The sequence below is a fragment of the Eleutherodactylus coqui genome, chromosome 10 (assembly GCF_035609145.1).
Source record: "Eleutherodactylus coqui strain aEleCoq1 chromosome 10, aEleCoq1.hap1, whole genome shotgun sequence".
Taxonomy (NCBI): domain Eukaryota; kingdom Metazoa; phylum Chordata; class Amphibia; order Anura; family Eleutherodactylidae; genus Eleutherodactylus; species Eleutherodactylus coqui.
Genome location: NC_089846.1, coordinates 31959411 through 31976634, shown reverse-complemented (window position 1 = coordinate 31976634; position 17224 = coordinate 31959411). Strand labels below are relative to the sequence as shown.

Below are 17224 nucleotides of genomic sequence, written 5' to 3'. Positions count from 1 at the left end.
TTAGTGGGGTGAGCACTGATCACTAGTGAGTTATAGTAGTCAAGACAAGAATGCATTGGAAGTAAAGGAAAGATCAGAGTCAAATACGACCTCAAGACAGCGGACATGCTGCCTAGGAGTTATGGCAGTACTACACACCAAAATGGAAATATGAGACTTAGGTCAGTTAGTAAATGGGGAAAACACAAGAAGTTCAGTTTTTGAAGGATTCCGTTTCAGGTAGAGAGGACATGATGTTCAAGACAGCGGACAGACAATCTCTGGTGTTTTGAGGTAATGATTTGTAGGGGTGATTTCTTGGGAAGAGGTGTATCATTGGGTGTCATCAGCGTAGAGATGATACTGAAAGCCAAATCTGCTGATAATTTGACCAATAGAGACTGTGTAGATGGGAAAAAAGGAGGCGGCCAAAGACTAAACCCTGAGGAACCCCAACAGCAAGGGGAAGAGCAGAAGTAGAGTCAGAGAAGGAGACACCGAACAAGCGGTCATAGAGGTAGGAGGAAACCGGAGGAGAGCGGTATCCTGAAGGCTAATGGAGTGGAGCATACTGAGGAGGAGTTGGTGATCTACAGTGATAAATGCCCCATGGAGATCCAGAAGGATCGGCAGACAGTAATCAACATTAGATTTAGATGTCAGTAAATCATTTGACACTTTACTAAAAGCGGTTCCTGTGAAAGGTAGAGAACGAAAACCCGACAGTAAGGGCTCAAGAAGAGAGTTACCTGAGAGATAACGGATTAGACAAGAGTAGACCAAGCCTTCCAGGAGTTTGGAGATGAAGGTGAGATTAGAGGTGGGTCGATAGTTAGCGCAGAGGACAAGTCAAGAGATGTTTTTAAGTCATGGGAATATGACTGCATGTTTATAGGTGGAAGGACCTGAAGGAAGAGACAGGTTCTATATTGTAGAGAGGGGAATAGTGACAGTTTACAAGAGAGAGCGTGGGGGAGGTGTGAGGGAATAGGGTCGAGAAGAAGAGAGTAGCCTAGAGACGACTTCTGTAATTGAGTCAAATGCTGAGCATGAACTAGAGAAGGTGCGGGAGGGAAGGAGAACAAAGCCACTCGGGGATTTGGAGATTATTTCCTGCAGTATGTTGGCACTTGTCTCTTTGAAATAAGCGGTCCGGTCTTCAGCCCTGAGATTTGTTCTAGACAGCTGCACTTTAGGCCTAAGGAGGGAGTGAAAAATATCAAAGAGTCGCTTTGGAGCATTGCATAGTGAGGAGATGAGAATAGTGAAATAGACTTGTTTCGCATGACAAAGGGCAGAGTAGTAAATTCTGAGCATGTAATGGAAGAAATCTGCTGACATTTGTGATTTTTCTCCACAACCGTTCAGCACACCTAGAGGAACAAAGTCGAAAACACGTTTGAGGGGTGTGCCGAGGTTACTGCGGTCTGCATCGGGGGGGTCAGAGTGTAGGGGAAACTGCTTGGTCCAGGGCACTTTTAAAGGTTGCGTTATAATAGTTAGCTGCAGATCAAGACAGGAGGGGAAAGAGATTGGGGGTAATGAAGACTGTTGAGAGTCTTCAAATTGCTGAGTGTTAACGGCCTGTAGATTTGTGTGTGTGATAGATAGGAGTGTCCTGGGAGAGACTGGTGTTATGTCCACAGGGTGCACCTTGCCTCAGCACGGACGCATTAGTTCTGAAACTGGAAATGCTGCACAGCTGCCACACACAGAACACCAAGGGACAGTGAACTGGAACTGGACTCATGTGCAGACATAACATAAGGACTGGCAAATGACCAAAACACTCACCTTGCATACCTGCACGCATAACCAGATGGAATAGCTATTATATGTCCGAGGTATTGGTTAATAAATTGGTCAAGTCACTTAAGCCCGCCAGCCCACGTCATGGGTCCCTGTTGTCTCACAGGTCTACTCTACTCTAACAAGACAACTTCCCTATGAAACCTGCCTGCAAGCAGGGTGATTGTCCCGATAAGGACAGCCCCACGCTGGAACCTAAGGACCTAACTTGTCCAGAGATGGCTAAATGATCCACGGCAGGACACGACACCGTTCACACCAACACACTGAGCATAGCTGCAACACATAACATGCCAGTTCACACCTGATGCCAGGCCACCTGCACAGACACTGAACGCGACACTGTTCATGGCTATACACACACAACACATAACAGGCATGCAAGAAACCCAAAACCCTAGAGTGAAGGGATACCAGCTTTCTCTTGCAGAGGGTCTGGTATATATGTGCAGCAGACCAGTGGAGATTGGCTGGCTGGAAAATACCACAAACAGCCAGCACAAACATGCCACACCTGTGGAAATGTGCTTCTGGAGATCCATTGTACTACAGGTCCCAGAAGCACAACCTAACAACAGGAATGCTTGATGGTAAAGAAGTGGAAGTGGTGGTCGGAGAATGAGAGAGAGGTGGTTACAAAGTCAGAGGTAGAACAGCACTGGAAGAAGACCAAGTAAAACTTATCACAGTGTTTGTGTTTGGAAGAAGCAGTAAGTTGCGAAAAGCCTAGAGGAGAGGTTAGTGATAATAACTGAGAAACAGACAGGGATATTGAATGGTCAATGGCGATGCTAAAGTAACCCATAATGAGAGCTGGAATTTCACAAGATAAGAAATTGGGAAACCAGGCAGCAAAGTGATCCAGAAACTGGTTGGGAAGGCCCAGGCCCAGGGGACAGTTGACAATTGTGAAATACTAGGATGGTAGACAAGGAGCAGCATAAGTACTGTGGGTGAAGGTAGGTGTTGTTGGAGCAGATTAATGGTGCCAAATAGTGCACAAAAATAGCTGCTGTGAGGGTCTTTGGAGGGGCCCAAATCAGGGCTGTATGACTTGAGAGTGTTGATTCACGTAATCAATAGTTTTCAACTGCATCTATGTACCATCCTGTTGAAGTCGACATTTTCAATTCTGTGCAGAACCCCTTTCGTTCAATGCCTGGCCATGGTTGCACCCCCATGATACCGAGGGGTCCTCCATTCTCCCAGTAGGTGTAGGTTCCACTGGCTCCAACCTATCAGAGAAATGTAAATACCCCTTTAACTATTGCGGCCCTTAAGAGTGGTTTGATTTGACAATGTGGCCCCCGACCGAAAAAAGGTTGTGTTGCCCTGCTGCTCTGTAACAAAACCATTTGCACCTTATTTTGCATCTATATCTTCACCATGTAGTCATTATACTATATACACGTATTGTTTATGTGCATTGTCCGCTTGTTGTGCTTGAACTAACTGTACTAAGTCTCTGCAATTTCTGGTAACTCTGCTTTCTCTTCTTCTCTTCTTTAATGTTGCTTGTACTAAATGGAACCTGCAGATGAATTTCCAGCAAGTAAGTTACCATTTTCTGTTCACTGAGCAGACACTTGTACGAAGTGATAATAAGTGATGTGTGAACTATGCATAGGGAACTTCCCAAATTTATACAACTCCATTAAAGAGGTTGTCTGAGATTAGAAACAGCGCCACTTAGGTCCATAGGCTTTGCCAGGTAATGTAGCTTTGCTTCATTCACTTGAACGTACCGGACAGCTTCTTAATATATAAGTCATGTTGTCCTCTTCTGTCACGTTGTATCCTATATCTGTTACCTCGGAAGCTTGGTGACAACCAAGACGCCAACAGATACAGCTCCAGCAGGGAAAGTCGGCTACCTTTTCCATGACTAGGGTATTGTAGATGTGCTACCTCCAATGCTTACCCTATACTCCATACCTGCCGTTCTCTCTCTTTACCTCTCCCACCCGCCATACAATAAAAGCAAATGATGCTGGGTGACAATTGAAAATAAAATGGCTACAGCAGCCTCTTAATTAAACGAATATAAAAATTACCAAACATTGTCATATAAAAAATAACCATAAAATTGTTATGCAGTTGAGAAGAACTGATAGTAACCGAGGCGGTCAGGGATGGCAATCCATCTCAAGTACCCGGTAACGAGGTCCTCAGTTAGTTTGGAGAGATGACTAATCTGCCAGAGGTACTGCCTGACTCAATACAGAAAGTTCCCCGTGACCACCCTGGCAGAACCCCAAGCACTGATAGGTGACTTATTAACAAAGGGCGACCATACTTCCAATGGCACCTTGAACCACCATACAGATAGCCATCCGTGACCTCCTCTCCACAGCTACCATGACAAGTCTCACCCACAACCCTCACCTGGTGCTCAGAAAGCTCCTATAAACAAAGTGTGAGGGGGGAAGTTCTTGCTGTTCTAGGCCCCAGAGTTAAAGGTAGACTCCTCCTCAGCTTCTAGAAGGTACTCTCCCTGCCTCCCAACGCCTAGGCCCTCTCCACCTTTCATCGCCCACATCACTCTCCCACCCCCTCATAGGTCTTTATCCTCCTCCCATTTACTAAACTTTAACCCCTAACTGTCCTAACCCCAGCCCCTCTATAAACCCCAATCATGATGGGCCTACACTAAACTGCACACATTCTGTGCTTAACTGACTTTTGAATGCTAAATCTGCTAGTTATTTGGTCTCACACGCCTTACTAACATATTACTGTGTAACTACACAATTTAAATACGTCATTAATGTGCGATTGGTGGGGGTCCAACTTCCCGGAAGCCAAGTGATGTGCCAAGACCATGATTCTTGTTGCAATGGTGCTTCCCCTTCAAGGTTCCTCTAGACTCAGCTGCGGTCCAGTAAGTAGATCTAAGAACAGGCCATCACAACGAATTCCTGGAAACTTTTTAACAAACTTGACAGAAGAAGACAACCATGGACACATCTACAGCTATAGGTACACGTCAAAGTGCAGAAGTAGTTATCTAGTACAGGGTGTTATAAAGGTGAGCTCAGTAGGGAGTTATCTACAAGGGGTAGCTATAGGGGGTGAAAGGCTAGCAGTTGCCAGTCAAACTCTGGTATCTGAAGTGGCCCTAAAGACCTTCTGCTAAATAGGAAGATGCCAGTACCATAAATGGTACATAGTACTGTAGGTGGGGGATTTTGCACTGGGTTTAGAAGCTTCAAGCTATATCTCTGGGTATAAAGATCTAACAACTAAGTCTATCCAGTGAAATAATTAGCATTTATCAGATGTGTGCTGTGTCTGGTATTCAAGTGAATGAGACTTAGCTGCAATACCAAACATGGCCCATGGATAAGAATGGCGCTGTTTCTGGAAAAAAGAGCAGACCCTTTTTCTTTTGTAATTCCAGACAACTCCTTTAATCAACTGATAAGTAAAATATCACTAAAGTCTAAAGGTAGAGCCTCCTGATGCATCCTGATTACTAAGGTTGCCTCTGGGGCTAGAAGATAGGTGACTCAGCAAAAGATGGCCCTCAGCACTTTCCTTCAGAGAACCCGTGTTTCTGGTCCTTTCAATATTTACATTTCAATATTACAATATTTCCTCCTGCAGGCATATTAACTAGGAGCTCCACCTCTATCACTAGTAAGGGAGTCCTGAGTAATCAAGGCCATACCTGATTCTGCCATGTTTAGTAAGATGTTTATATACAGTACAGTATATAGCCAGATTTTTGGTGCCCCAGCCCCACCCCGTCAATAGGAAAAAATTATATATATTGCACTGATAGGCAGTCTGCCTGTCACGACTAGAGTCTGGGCAGGTGGGAGTCCCTAGCCCTACCTGCAACCCCTGGCCCTACCTACTTGCCTCCCTGGGTTAGGCCCCAGGGCGACAACTGGGCGACGGTCCCTAGATTCACTCGGGATGCGGGGCAGGGAGTCAGACTAACAGACAAATGCAGAGAAAACACAAAAGCATCAGGCAATCTGGGTCGGCAACAGGAGAGAATGCAGTACAAGGGTTCAGGTAAAGTCGAAGTCAGGTCCAAAGCAGAGGGTCAAAACCGGGCATCAATCCAAGGTAACGCGGGTGTAGCTGGAGACCAAACATACACTGGCAACGTCAGACAGAAACTGAGCAGTTTAAATGCTGTCAGAAGTCCCGCTCCTGCAGGTGATTGGGGTGGAGAGCCTGATAGCAGCAGGACCCAATCACAGGACGCTGGGAGAGTCATGGCAACAGGGACGAGTGCAGATCACCACTCGCCACATCCCCAGCAACCCGGCTACCTAGGCGGCCGCCCCCTGAGCACAGGAGCGCGTGCCTGGAGTCAGTGTAGAGGATTGCGGCGGCCAGGGGAGGTTTCCAAGACCGGGACTCCCCTGTGCCGCACCCCCGCAGCCCGGGTGATAGGACTGGCGGTGCGGGCACGGAGACCCCGAGGGCCGACGGTCCTGACACTGCCTGTACTCTGCTTTTTCAGAAAGCAGCAAGATAGCAGCATACCAACACGAGAACTCCTTAGTAAATGAATAACATACCATAACCAAGCACATAACATAAATACAGCACCAGAACCAAGCTCATACCATAAATACAGCACCAGAACCAAGCTCAATACATAAATACAGCACCAGAACCAAGCTCATACCATAAATACAGCACCAGAACCAAGCTCAACACATAAATACAGCACCACAACCAAGCTCATCATATAAATACAGCACCAGAACCAAGCTCAGTACATAAATACAGCTTGAGAACCAAGCTGATAACATATTTAGAGCCCTATTACCAAAATCATAGCATAAATACAGCACATACCAACCTCAGGAACTAGATAAGAGGTGGATGATTCATGTAGCTCCACAAGACTCTGCCACAGGGCGATAACCATCAGCCTACCGCCTGGTGCTGCCCTACAAGCTGGTGGCTGGCACGCTGTGCGATTGCACACATAACTAAGGCTCGCCATGTTACCACAAACAGGAATGGTTCTACTAAATTGTGAAGTATAGGATTACAAAATCTAAACCCTACAATGGTCATTTACCCTATTGGCACATAGAGCCTCAGTCTATACGCTACCACAATGGATAATCACTTGGTAAAGTTAATTAGGTGGGTTCTGTAAACAATAATTCAACATAGATAACATGTCCTAATCTGTATGTTTTTTCCTTCTTTTAGCACAATTATTCCCTCCATCTTTTATCGAGCAGCCGCCAAAAATGTACGTGGTGTACCCAAACGACGATATTGTCCTCAAATGTGAAGCGAAAGAAAACTCCAGAGCTACGTAAGTTCCAGATGAAGGACTGGTGTGATATGAAGCGGGGACCAGCTGAATACTGATAAGAATAATCAGAAGATGTAGATTCAAGATAAGAAGGAGCAGAAGATAGAAATTAAAATTCTTTATACAGGGTGCAGTCAAAAAAACTGATCCAACGCCTTATCTCAACACTGGTGTCCTATATTGAAATAACAATAGTGTACTTGGATAGGAAGACATGGATGTACTACATGATGGCATGGTGTATGGGCCCTTGGGGGCTCCGGGACATGGATTTCAATTTTGCGTTGTGGCCCCTGTAAGAGATAGAGCGAGTAAAACCCAACTGCAAAGTTGAAGAGTAGCATGTGAGAAGCAGAAAGTCCCTGCCATGACTGAAGTAAGGAAAGTGTACTGGAAGTAGCCTTCTTCTGCTAGGATACATGTATGGAACCATCGTTGGACTAGTGTTCAATCCAGGAGCTCTCAACAACATTCAGTGCCCGAGTCCCCTACAGATGATGATGGATGATTTCATAGATAATCTGCCCCTATCGTAGCAGAAGGAGGACACTTCCAGTACACTTTCCTTCCTTCAGCCATAGCAGCGGTTCCACAGGACTTAGACGTGGAAAGCGGATTTCTGCTTCTCACATGCTATTCTTCAACTTTGCAGTTGGGTTTTACTCTCTATCACTTACAGGCAGCACAACACAGAATTGAAATCCATGTTCCGGGGCCCCGAAGCACCCGTGTGCCATACCATCATGTAGAGCATCCACGCCTTCCTATTCAAGTACGCTATTGTTATTTCAGTCTAGGACACCAGTAGTGAGATATAGTGCTGGATCCGTCTTTCTGACTGCATACTGATATAGCAGAGCTAAACTGTTGCTTTTGAGCACAGGCATGACTATATTTTTGGCTGCAGTCCTATGGAGACCGACAGATATAATTTTGCCCAATTCATCATAATATCCTAGTGTCAAGTCAAGTCTTATAACTTCACAAACTAAGCTAAGTCTCTATATACTGAACATGCACAGAAATACCTATTTAAGGGCAAAAGAGAACTTTTCCAGCATTGCAGGCGGGTGGTGCGTGTCACTGCTTGTTCCAGTGCTGAAACAACCGAAGGGAATCAATGGAAGACAAATTAGCATGGCAATGCATTTATTCATTGGTGGCAAGATATGAGTTATTGCAATCTGTGAAATAAAATAAATCAGTCAACTAAAGGCTCTTGTGGCGATCACACGGTAAATCTACGGTAATAAGTAAAGGCCAAGATGCAAATCACCAAAGAAATCATATTGCTACACACGATGCCAGTGTCTCTGCAGTAAGAGACAACACGAAGCAGGCTGCTAGATGATACGCAGAAATGTCGTATACAAATGGACAGTACTGTGAAATGGTAATTTTCTCACAGTGCTGACAGCACTGTGACATCTGGTTTCAAGGGCTGCTCCAGGGTGGTGTCAGCATGGTAGCCCTGGACCATGTGATGTTCCGGGCGGCATATGTGCTGTGTTATTCTGTGCTGGACGCCGAGGGACTAACATCTAGAAGGGAGGAGACACAGATTAGAAACAACTTTTTGACAGTGAGGGTGATCAATGAGTGGAACAGGTTGCCACAGGAGGTGGTGAGTTCTCCTTCACTCGAAGTCTCCAATCAGAGGCTGGACAGACATCTATCAGGGATAACTTAGTGACTCCTGCACTGAGCAGGGGGTTGGACCCGATGACCCTGGAGGTCCCTTCCAACTCTACCAGTCTATGATTCTATGATCTACCTCTGGGCCAGCACTGATAAGTTGGCTGGGTTGTCTTTCAGCTCAGTCAGCCTATAATTTTTTATGTAAAGGTATTAAAACTGGTTCCTTGCCAGAAGGGTTGCTGGTTATACGCCCTGTTTAATGGCTATCACGCTATGCCAGTGTACAAAGTGTCCCTAAGTCCAGAGATCCTGTGTTTAGTAGTTCTGAGAGGGTTAGCTATGTACACAGTTTCCTAAATTTCCTGAGCTTTGGTGTCTTGTGTATTTTGTTGCCAGTACACCTCAAACTTATTCTCAGTTTCTTTCCCACAGTCGGGTCACCCTTTTCAGGGCGGGTGCTTTACTTGTGGGACTGGTCCGGTTCAGGTGGTTCTGGTAAAATAGGTGATAATTTTCACAGTTCCTCACTACAGTCCGCTAAAGTACTCCCATTTAGTCTGCAAAGATCGGATCACCTCCCCATCGTTTGTGTTTGGTCCCGAAACCTGTCACCTCCAGTCGTTCTAACTAGTCAAACTACACATGACAAATTCTTTACAGGGAAACAGGATAAAACACACAAGCTACAGCATGTAGATTTCACGGAATACACATATATGATAGTAACATAGTATGTAAGGCCAAAAAAAGACTTATGTCCATCCAGTACAGCCTATTACCCCCGAATGTTGATCCAGAGGAAGGCAAAAAAAACCCGCCAATGACTCTGACTGTTGGTGTCCGAGCCGATTTATTGTTCAGTTGTCTTAAATCAATTCCCTTTGGTTATTTTAGCACTGCAATAAGTATGATCCACACACATACCTTCATTCAATACTGGAAAGATCTATTTTGCCCTTGAATGGGGCAGTCTGTAGACACTATGTATATAGCTCATCAGCTACCCTAGGTGTACAGCCATCACATTCAGAGATGTACAATGGGCCTTATGATTTGGGTTCCCACCACAGTGTTTAAATGGGTTGCCCACTACTGAAGTATTGATGACCTATCCTCAGTACAGGTCATAAATAGTGGATCGGTGTGGCTCCAGTGCTCAGGACCCTCGGTGATCAGCTGTTTTCCAGGCTGCTGTCAGTGTATACAGCGCTGGAAGCATAAAGTTCCATTCATATGGCAGCCGCCCTGGTTGGTATTGCAAGCACAGTTCCTATTGAACTCAATGGAAACAGTACCCGCAGCATCAGCCTGGGCCACTCCAAGTGTGCTGAGCTGTCTGCCTCCATACATATTGAGAGCGGACCAACAGATAGCTGATTACTGGGGGTGCTGAGCACCACCGATCCACTTTTGATGACCATTCCTGAGGACAGGTGATCAATAGTTTAGAAGTGACCAACCCCTTAAACATTGGTCCTAAATTAGATTTTGGCAAGGGCTAACATTTTCTGTTTGTTTCAGGTATATGTGGGAGAAGAATGGAGTTCCGTTGGATCGAAATGACACCAAAGTAATTAGAAAACAAGATTCTGGGACTTTGACTATTTCCAATTCTAATGGGAACATGAAGGAATTCCAAGGCACATACCGCTGCTTTGCCAGTAATGAGCTTGGCACAGCGATGTCAAACGAGGTCCGTGTTATCGTAGAAGGTATGTTTTACTTTTTCTGTATGGATGTTTATACAAGTTTGTGTGTTAAGGCTGAAGTTTGTACTCCGGAGCTTCTCTTCGCAGTAAACTGAAATGATAGTCATCCTTCGTGAAAGCTGATGAGATCTTTGGTTACTTAAAGGTGCTTTCTGAGACTCCAATATTCATGACCTATCATGACATATGTACATGACATATCTGTTTGAAGAGGCCGTGACGCTGAAGTGCTGTTGCCTCTTCATTGTATAGCAGGTACAGTGCCATACATTTTGTAGTGGTGGTGCCCGGTATAGCAGCTCAGTCCCGTTCATCTGAATAGGACTGAATCAATCTCCGGTTATGTGACGAATGAATGTGACATCACTGGCCTGATGAAAGACTCACCTGAAAACCCCTTTAATCAATGACTCAATACAAATATGCATGTATTCTTCACTGCTTAAAGGTACTGTCCAGTTTCGGGACAAACTCTGTCCAGTGCAGGGGTATATATTACCTGCAGTAGTTCTTCTCTGCCGCTCTGCCAGTTCTAGGCCCAGGATGGCTACAGCAATTTTCTAACTACCTAATGCACAATGACCACTGCTCTCTGATTGGCTAGTGCTGATCACATGAGCAACTCTGACCAATCATAGAGTTCATATAGTGCATTAGTAGTCTAACACTACCAAAGCACTGTAGGGGATTAGGTAGTCTGAAGATTATGTCGGCCCTCTTGGATGCCCGAAAACAACATAGAACCAAACGGATTGGAGGGGAGGCAGAGAAGAGAAAGTGCAGATAATATACCCCCTCTTGTTCCAGTCCTAGGACCGAATTTTATCCTGAAACTGTAGGGTCGCTTTAATGCAAACAATCACAGCAAGTATAAACAGCGGCATTTTATACTTAGTAAATCACAGAATGCAAATTTCAATTATCGTATACGGAATTATTCCTGGCCGCTCCGCTAATCAGAAGATCTGCAGTGCAAAAGGCCTTAATTAATATTTCCGTGCTCACAAAGAGAGAGACTGGAATTAAGACGTTATTAAAAGGGAAGTATTTTTATGAAAGAGATGTATGACCTTCACGGGATATGTAAAGCACAGTCATCTCTTACTTCTACCTGCTACGGCTGTGCGCTGTTACTATGGAAACGGTTGCCTCAGTAACTATGGTGCAGATGATGTAAAATGGGAATATAAATTGTATGCACCCTGGGTTACACGCTTCAGAATTCCAGCCCTATTTGAAGCGTACCGTTATGTGCAAAGTCATAGTAAAATCACCGGCTCCTGCTCTGTTTGATGCGATGCGTTTGTTTAGAGCGCTGTAATACAGTATGCGGAATATATGTTAGCTATTAATATCACATAGGGATATGGGACACAGACACTTTTTGCTTGAAGAGTACCCTGGAATCAATTATAATACATGGGGGAACATTTAAAGAAGTGTTCAATCTCTCTGCAGCACCCCCGCAGGCAAAATAAAGTATTGCATGCTAAGTCCTCCAAAGAGATAGGCACTGCTTGTGACTGCTCTTTGTTCTGCTAATTTATAGAAGAGTCGAACGAATGACACATATGTAAGGCTCATTTCACATAGTAATGTGGTCACTTAACATTATACATCTCTGGCGATTAATGAGAGATTCCTATTTTAATCCAGGTATGCCTAAATGGCAGAAAGATGACATCCAACCTATTGTAGCTGAAGAAGGAGATGCAGTTGAGTTGCCTTGCTTTCCCCCCAAAAGTGCCGTACCACCAAGGATCTTCTGGATGAACAGCAGTGAGTAAAACTTGAAGTTCTTAAATATCCTCATCTGAGTTTCTGGTATCTAAACTTTTTTCTCTTAAAGGGATTGTCCATGGTTAGAAGAACATGGCTGTTTTCTTCCAAACACAGCACCACCCTTGTCCATAGGTCTGGGTGTGGTATTGCAACTTAGCTCCACTGAAGTGGATTGAAGTGAGCTGCAGTACCAGACAGAACCCACAGACAAGGGGGAGTTCTGTGTCTAGAAGAAAACAGCCGTGGTTGTCTACCCATTTAAGAAGTGTGGCCAACAGGATATACTATATATGTCATAACATTAGGGGACATCACAGTCTTGTTTTAGAACAGTACATGAAAAATGACCTTCATCCAAGTCTCTAACACTTTTAGGGCTTAAACTGATGGGCAGGTTTTAGTCCTGTTATGTTGCATAAAAATCGCGCACGAATAACGGGACGAAATGGAACCATTCATTTTAATGGTTTCGTTTTCACTATCAGGATTCTAACGCGTTAACCCTTTCCAATCCACTGTCTGATGTCTGAAGACATTCGGATTGAAGGCTGTACAGCTCCGATGTCGGAAGACGTCCAGCAGGGTATTCTTACTGTATATTACTGGCCGCTCTGTTATCGGGAGCCTCTCCAGCATGTCATATACCACAGTGCTGGCTTTAGCCAGCAGATGGCACCATTGTATAATGGCAGAAAAAGAAAACCCCCTAGGAAACCCTGAATCCAAAATTGGATTGCAAAGGGTTAATACTACATGCAAAAACAGATAGGGCAGGACCTATCTTGCCACTTTTTTTTCAAACTTGCGCTCTATAGAGCGTAGTTTGAATACTCCAAGAAAAAAAACCCCAAAACCCTGATTCATGTGCCAATACACTCTATAGCGGCGAGCGTATTCGCACATGCGCCCATGTGTTTTTGCCCTCAGCATTCACTCACATGTAGCAAATTCTGGTGCGGATCTACATTGAAATCTTTACTGTTTGGTTCAGATCCACCATAGATTTGACCTTTTCTATTGAAAAGCTGAAGTCTGCTGTGGATCAGCATCAAAATCCACATCAATGGTGCAGATTTTGGGCTAAAACAGATTAGTGCTGCGCTATATGCATGCGGGAAATTCCCATGTGCATAACGTAGAGAATAGAACCCATTGTTCAATAGTTCATTCTCCCTTTCTTGTTTTGCGCCCGTCGTTTTCACGGGCGCAGATATTAGGACCTGCCCTATCTTGTGGATGTTTGAGCACCAAAGTGGTCTATGGGAGGCCCACAAATGCAACACACATCCGCGATCACTGGCGCCTCCTTAGGCAAATTAGCCCTTTAAATCAGTGCGGGATGATTCTCTGCCCATGTGAACGTGTGTTGCCTGCACAAATATGCTCTCTTTTTGCCCAGGCACGAGCATTAACTACACTCATTCCCTAGGCAAAAAATGGCGCTGGTGCGAGCGTATTACGTTACACGCTTGTCTGACGAAGCCCGTTGATGCAGAATTTTGGTGTGGATTTTCTGCTGTCGCACCAAATCTGCTGCATGTGAACACACCGTGCAACTTATTTCACGCAGCCCACTTTTTGGCATTTCGAATGCTGTACTATGCTCCGATTGATTTCAATAGGGCTTCACAGAATAGCGCTCTACTACTGTTTATAAAGCCGTGCTTTTCGGGCACTGTCTTCACTATTTTCGTATGTTTTAGCGCTTGTTACCGCACCTTATCACCCATCACAATGATGGGGTGCGTTAAAAAGTGCAGTGTAGAATGCGTTCGAAAGCACTCCACAAAATCAAAGTAAAACCCCACGGTTTTGACCACGACATTTTGTGAACGCATGCATAAGAGTGGCCTTGTAGTTCATATATTGTTTAAGGTATTGCAGCTTCAAGTGAATAAGGCTAAGCTGCAATACGAAACATGGCCAAGTGTGGCGCTGTTTCCGAATGGAAGCAGTCATGTTTTGTTTTTTTGATCTCATCCAATCCCTTTAACTTATAATACTAAGACCAAAAATGTATATTGTCTATTGCTTAATGTCTCATATATGTGTCTGTTATGTGTTCCTTTGCTTCATGCTAGCTCTACTACACATAATCCAGGATAGTCGTGTCACCATGGGAATTAATGGGAAGCTATACTTTGCTAATGTGAAGTTATCAGATCACCATCCTGACTACATTTGCCATGCGCAGTTTGTTAGAGCCCGAACGATTGTGCAGAAGGAGCCCATCGAACTCAAAGTCATACCTTGTAAGTATTATACTCTCTTACAGGGGTTTGTCCAGGGGCGTAACTATAGAGGGTGCAGGGGATGCGGTTGCACCCGGGCCCAGGAGCCTTAGGGGGCCCATAAGGCCTCTCTTCTCCATATAGGGTGCCCAGTACTATGAATAAAGCATTATAGTTGGGGGCCCTTTTACAGGTTTTGCATTGGGGCCCAGGAGCTTCAAGTTATGTCTCTGTGCAGCATGGTTTAGGTATGGGTACGGGTACAGATACAGATAGAGGGGGGGCCCCAGTTCACCTTTTGCATCAGGGCCCCTGAGCCTTTACTTACGCCCCTGTGGCCGGGCCTCTACTGTGAAGGGAATAAAAGAGGGAAGGCGATATAGCACTAAACTAGCGTTGTAGTATCTTCTTTCTCAGGATCAGTGGGAGTCCCTGAGTTCGGACCCCCGACCTATCATAAAGTGTTGGCATATCCTACCGATATGTTAACATTTCACAAGATAGAAATAACCACGTAGGTATTTAAGAACCATATGGTCTGTCTGGGTTGACCTGTCTACCACTATCATGTCTGTTGAGTGGATTTTGGTATATTGGTAGAAACGAGGTAGAATGGTGGTCGAGAGGTCCGTCTGATCAGTAGGGGGTCAGGAAGGCCGTGTTTTGCTATCATCTGGTTTGCAAGTATAAAAGGTTGGACATGTCTTATTGTGAACCCAGTGTATAAGTATATACCCCATTAATTATTATGGTGTGATGCTAATTTCATGTTTTTTTCTTGGCAGCAAACTCGGTGAAGTACCGTGTGCCCAAAATGATGATGCCAGTAGGTAGTTCAACTAGCTACGTGGCCTTGAGAGGCAATACTCTGCAGCTAGAGTGCATCTCGGAAGGACTGTAAGTTCAATGATTTACTCCATTCTTAGTATCCCAACATTTCGATCTTATAGATTCCACTATCAGTTTAGCTACAAGGCTGTATCTCCATCTGCATTGAAGGCTTATTTCACAGCCTGTAGCATAGATATGGCATGAAATATTGCAGCATGCTACATTATTTCATCCAGGAAAATGCCAGTTGGAATACCATAAGTTGCACGGACCCCAATATAGCCGATGGGGTTTGTTCTGCACCACTCAGGTTCGGCATATGCGGATCTAGGTATTTCTGTATTTTGGCTCCAAGAACAGAGCTGAATAACGGAAGTTGACTGGAACTCTAGGCACAGATATGATTGGGGCCTAAGCCTGCTAATTTGGAAAACTTGGAAGAAAACTCCAATTTAGGCAGATTTGTTTCTTGCCAGATACCCTCACTGCATAAAGGAAAGTGGGCTTCATAGCAAGAGCAAAATGCAACCCTGTGGGTGGAGGTTCCTGTCATCATGCCATCCTAGTAACAGATAGACTGGTTCTTGTTGATCCTCTTACCTTCTCCTTCAGAACAAAGGGCCCTTTTGGCCTTTGGGTAGCTTTCCCCTTCCATTATTTGGTAATGTGGAGGTCTCTGTCCTGGGTTATACAATAGGAAAAATAGAATTTGGACCTGTTTCCTTCATGGAAGAGAACTGTAGCCCTGTTTTAAGGTGTAATTGGGTCCAGAAGTCTTTGGACAGTAACATAATTTTCAGAATTGACCCTCTATATATCACCAAAATAGATTCTTTAAAGTGTAGACTTTCAGCTGTGATTCAAGGGCTTCAACAAAAATATTGCCATTAACCATTTAGTAACTACAGCCATTTTTAGGGATGAGGTCTACATTCTCCCCCTTCTTTTTCAGTTGCCATCCTCGGCAACCCAGCAGAATCCATGGGGTGTTGGGTGCTGCCACCGGTTGCACCGTCATACTGACTATGCCGAATTGTAATAGGTTGGATGTTGTGGTGCTGCGGTGATGACAGATGGAGGCAGTTTGTTGCATCAGAGCAGAGCTCAATGAAATCATGTGACCTTCCTGAAAGGTCCTTTCAGATAGATACACACAGTTCAGACATAGTTAAATATGCATATCTGTCGTTAAACCCCTTACATAATTTTGGGACTTTCTGTAAGCAATTGCATCTTCTTCTGTATTACATCACTTCATATTGCAGCCCTACACCAGAGAACGAATGGATAGCTATTACTGGATTTATGGATCCAAAGCGCTTTCATTTGGATGAATATAAGAAGACTCTTCACATTGAGGATGTTCAAGAAGAGGATGATGGAGAATATGAATGTATTGCCAGAAATACAAATGGCGAAGTGAGACATAAATACACTGTAAAAGTGGAGTGTAAGTAGTCTTACTCACTCAGCTATATAAGTCATTGGTTTTGTAGTTGAATACTCATTAAATAGTTATTGAATTAAGGGGTATGTACTAGAGATGAGCAAGTATACTCACTAAGGCACATTACTCGAGCGAGTAGTGCCTTAGCCGAGTATCTCCCCGCTCGTCTGTAAAGATTCGGGGGCCGGCGCCGGTGACAGGTGAGTTGTGGCGGGGAGCGGGGGGGGGGAGAGAGGGAGAGAGAGATCTCCCCTCCGTTCCTCCCCGCTCTCCCCGACCCCCGAATCTTTAGAGAAGAGCGGGCAGATACTCGGCTAAGGCACTACTCGCTCGAGTAATGTGCCTTATCGAGTATACTGGCTCATCTCTAGTATGTACCCACTGGACAGTTCCTTTTTCTAAGACAGTCCCAGTGTCTGACTCATCTGAGCATCATGTGGATAGCAATAGTTCTCTAGCTTATCTCTTTAAGTACTGACAGTGGTATCCAAGTAAATGAGGT

General features: G+C 44.6%; 1 protein-coding gene across 2 annotated transcripts in view; it reads left to right on the top strand.

The window, feature by feature from the left end:
* Positions 1-17224, top strand: part of L1CAM (L1 cell adhesion molecule) — a 245188-nt gene that overhangs the window by 161010 nt on the left and 66954 nt on the right. The window contains exons 1-7 of one of the 2 annotated variants that reach the window (XM_066580775.1): positions 3332-3340; positions 6976-7084; positions 10244-10434; positions 12088-12210; positions 14295-14465; positions 15230-15341; positions 16541-16725. In XM_066580775.1, coding sequence (XP_066436872.1) covers positions 7017-7084; positions 10244-10434; positions 12088-12210; positions 14295-14465; positions 15230-15341; positions 16541-16725 — 850 coding nt within the window. In that variant the 5' untranslated portion in view covers positions 3332-3340; positions 6976-7016. Of the gene's footprint in view, positions 1-3331; positions 3341-6975; positions 7085-10243; positions 10435-12087; positions 12211-14294; positions 14466-15229; positions 15342-16540; positions 16726-17224 lie in introns of those variants that run through there. The other variant, XM_066580774.1, reaches the window with a different exon arrangement.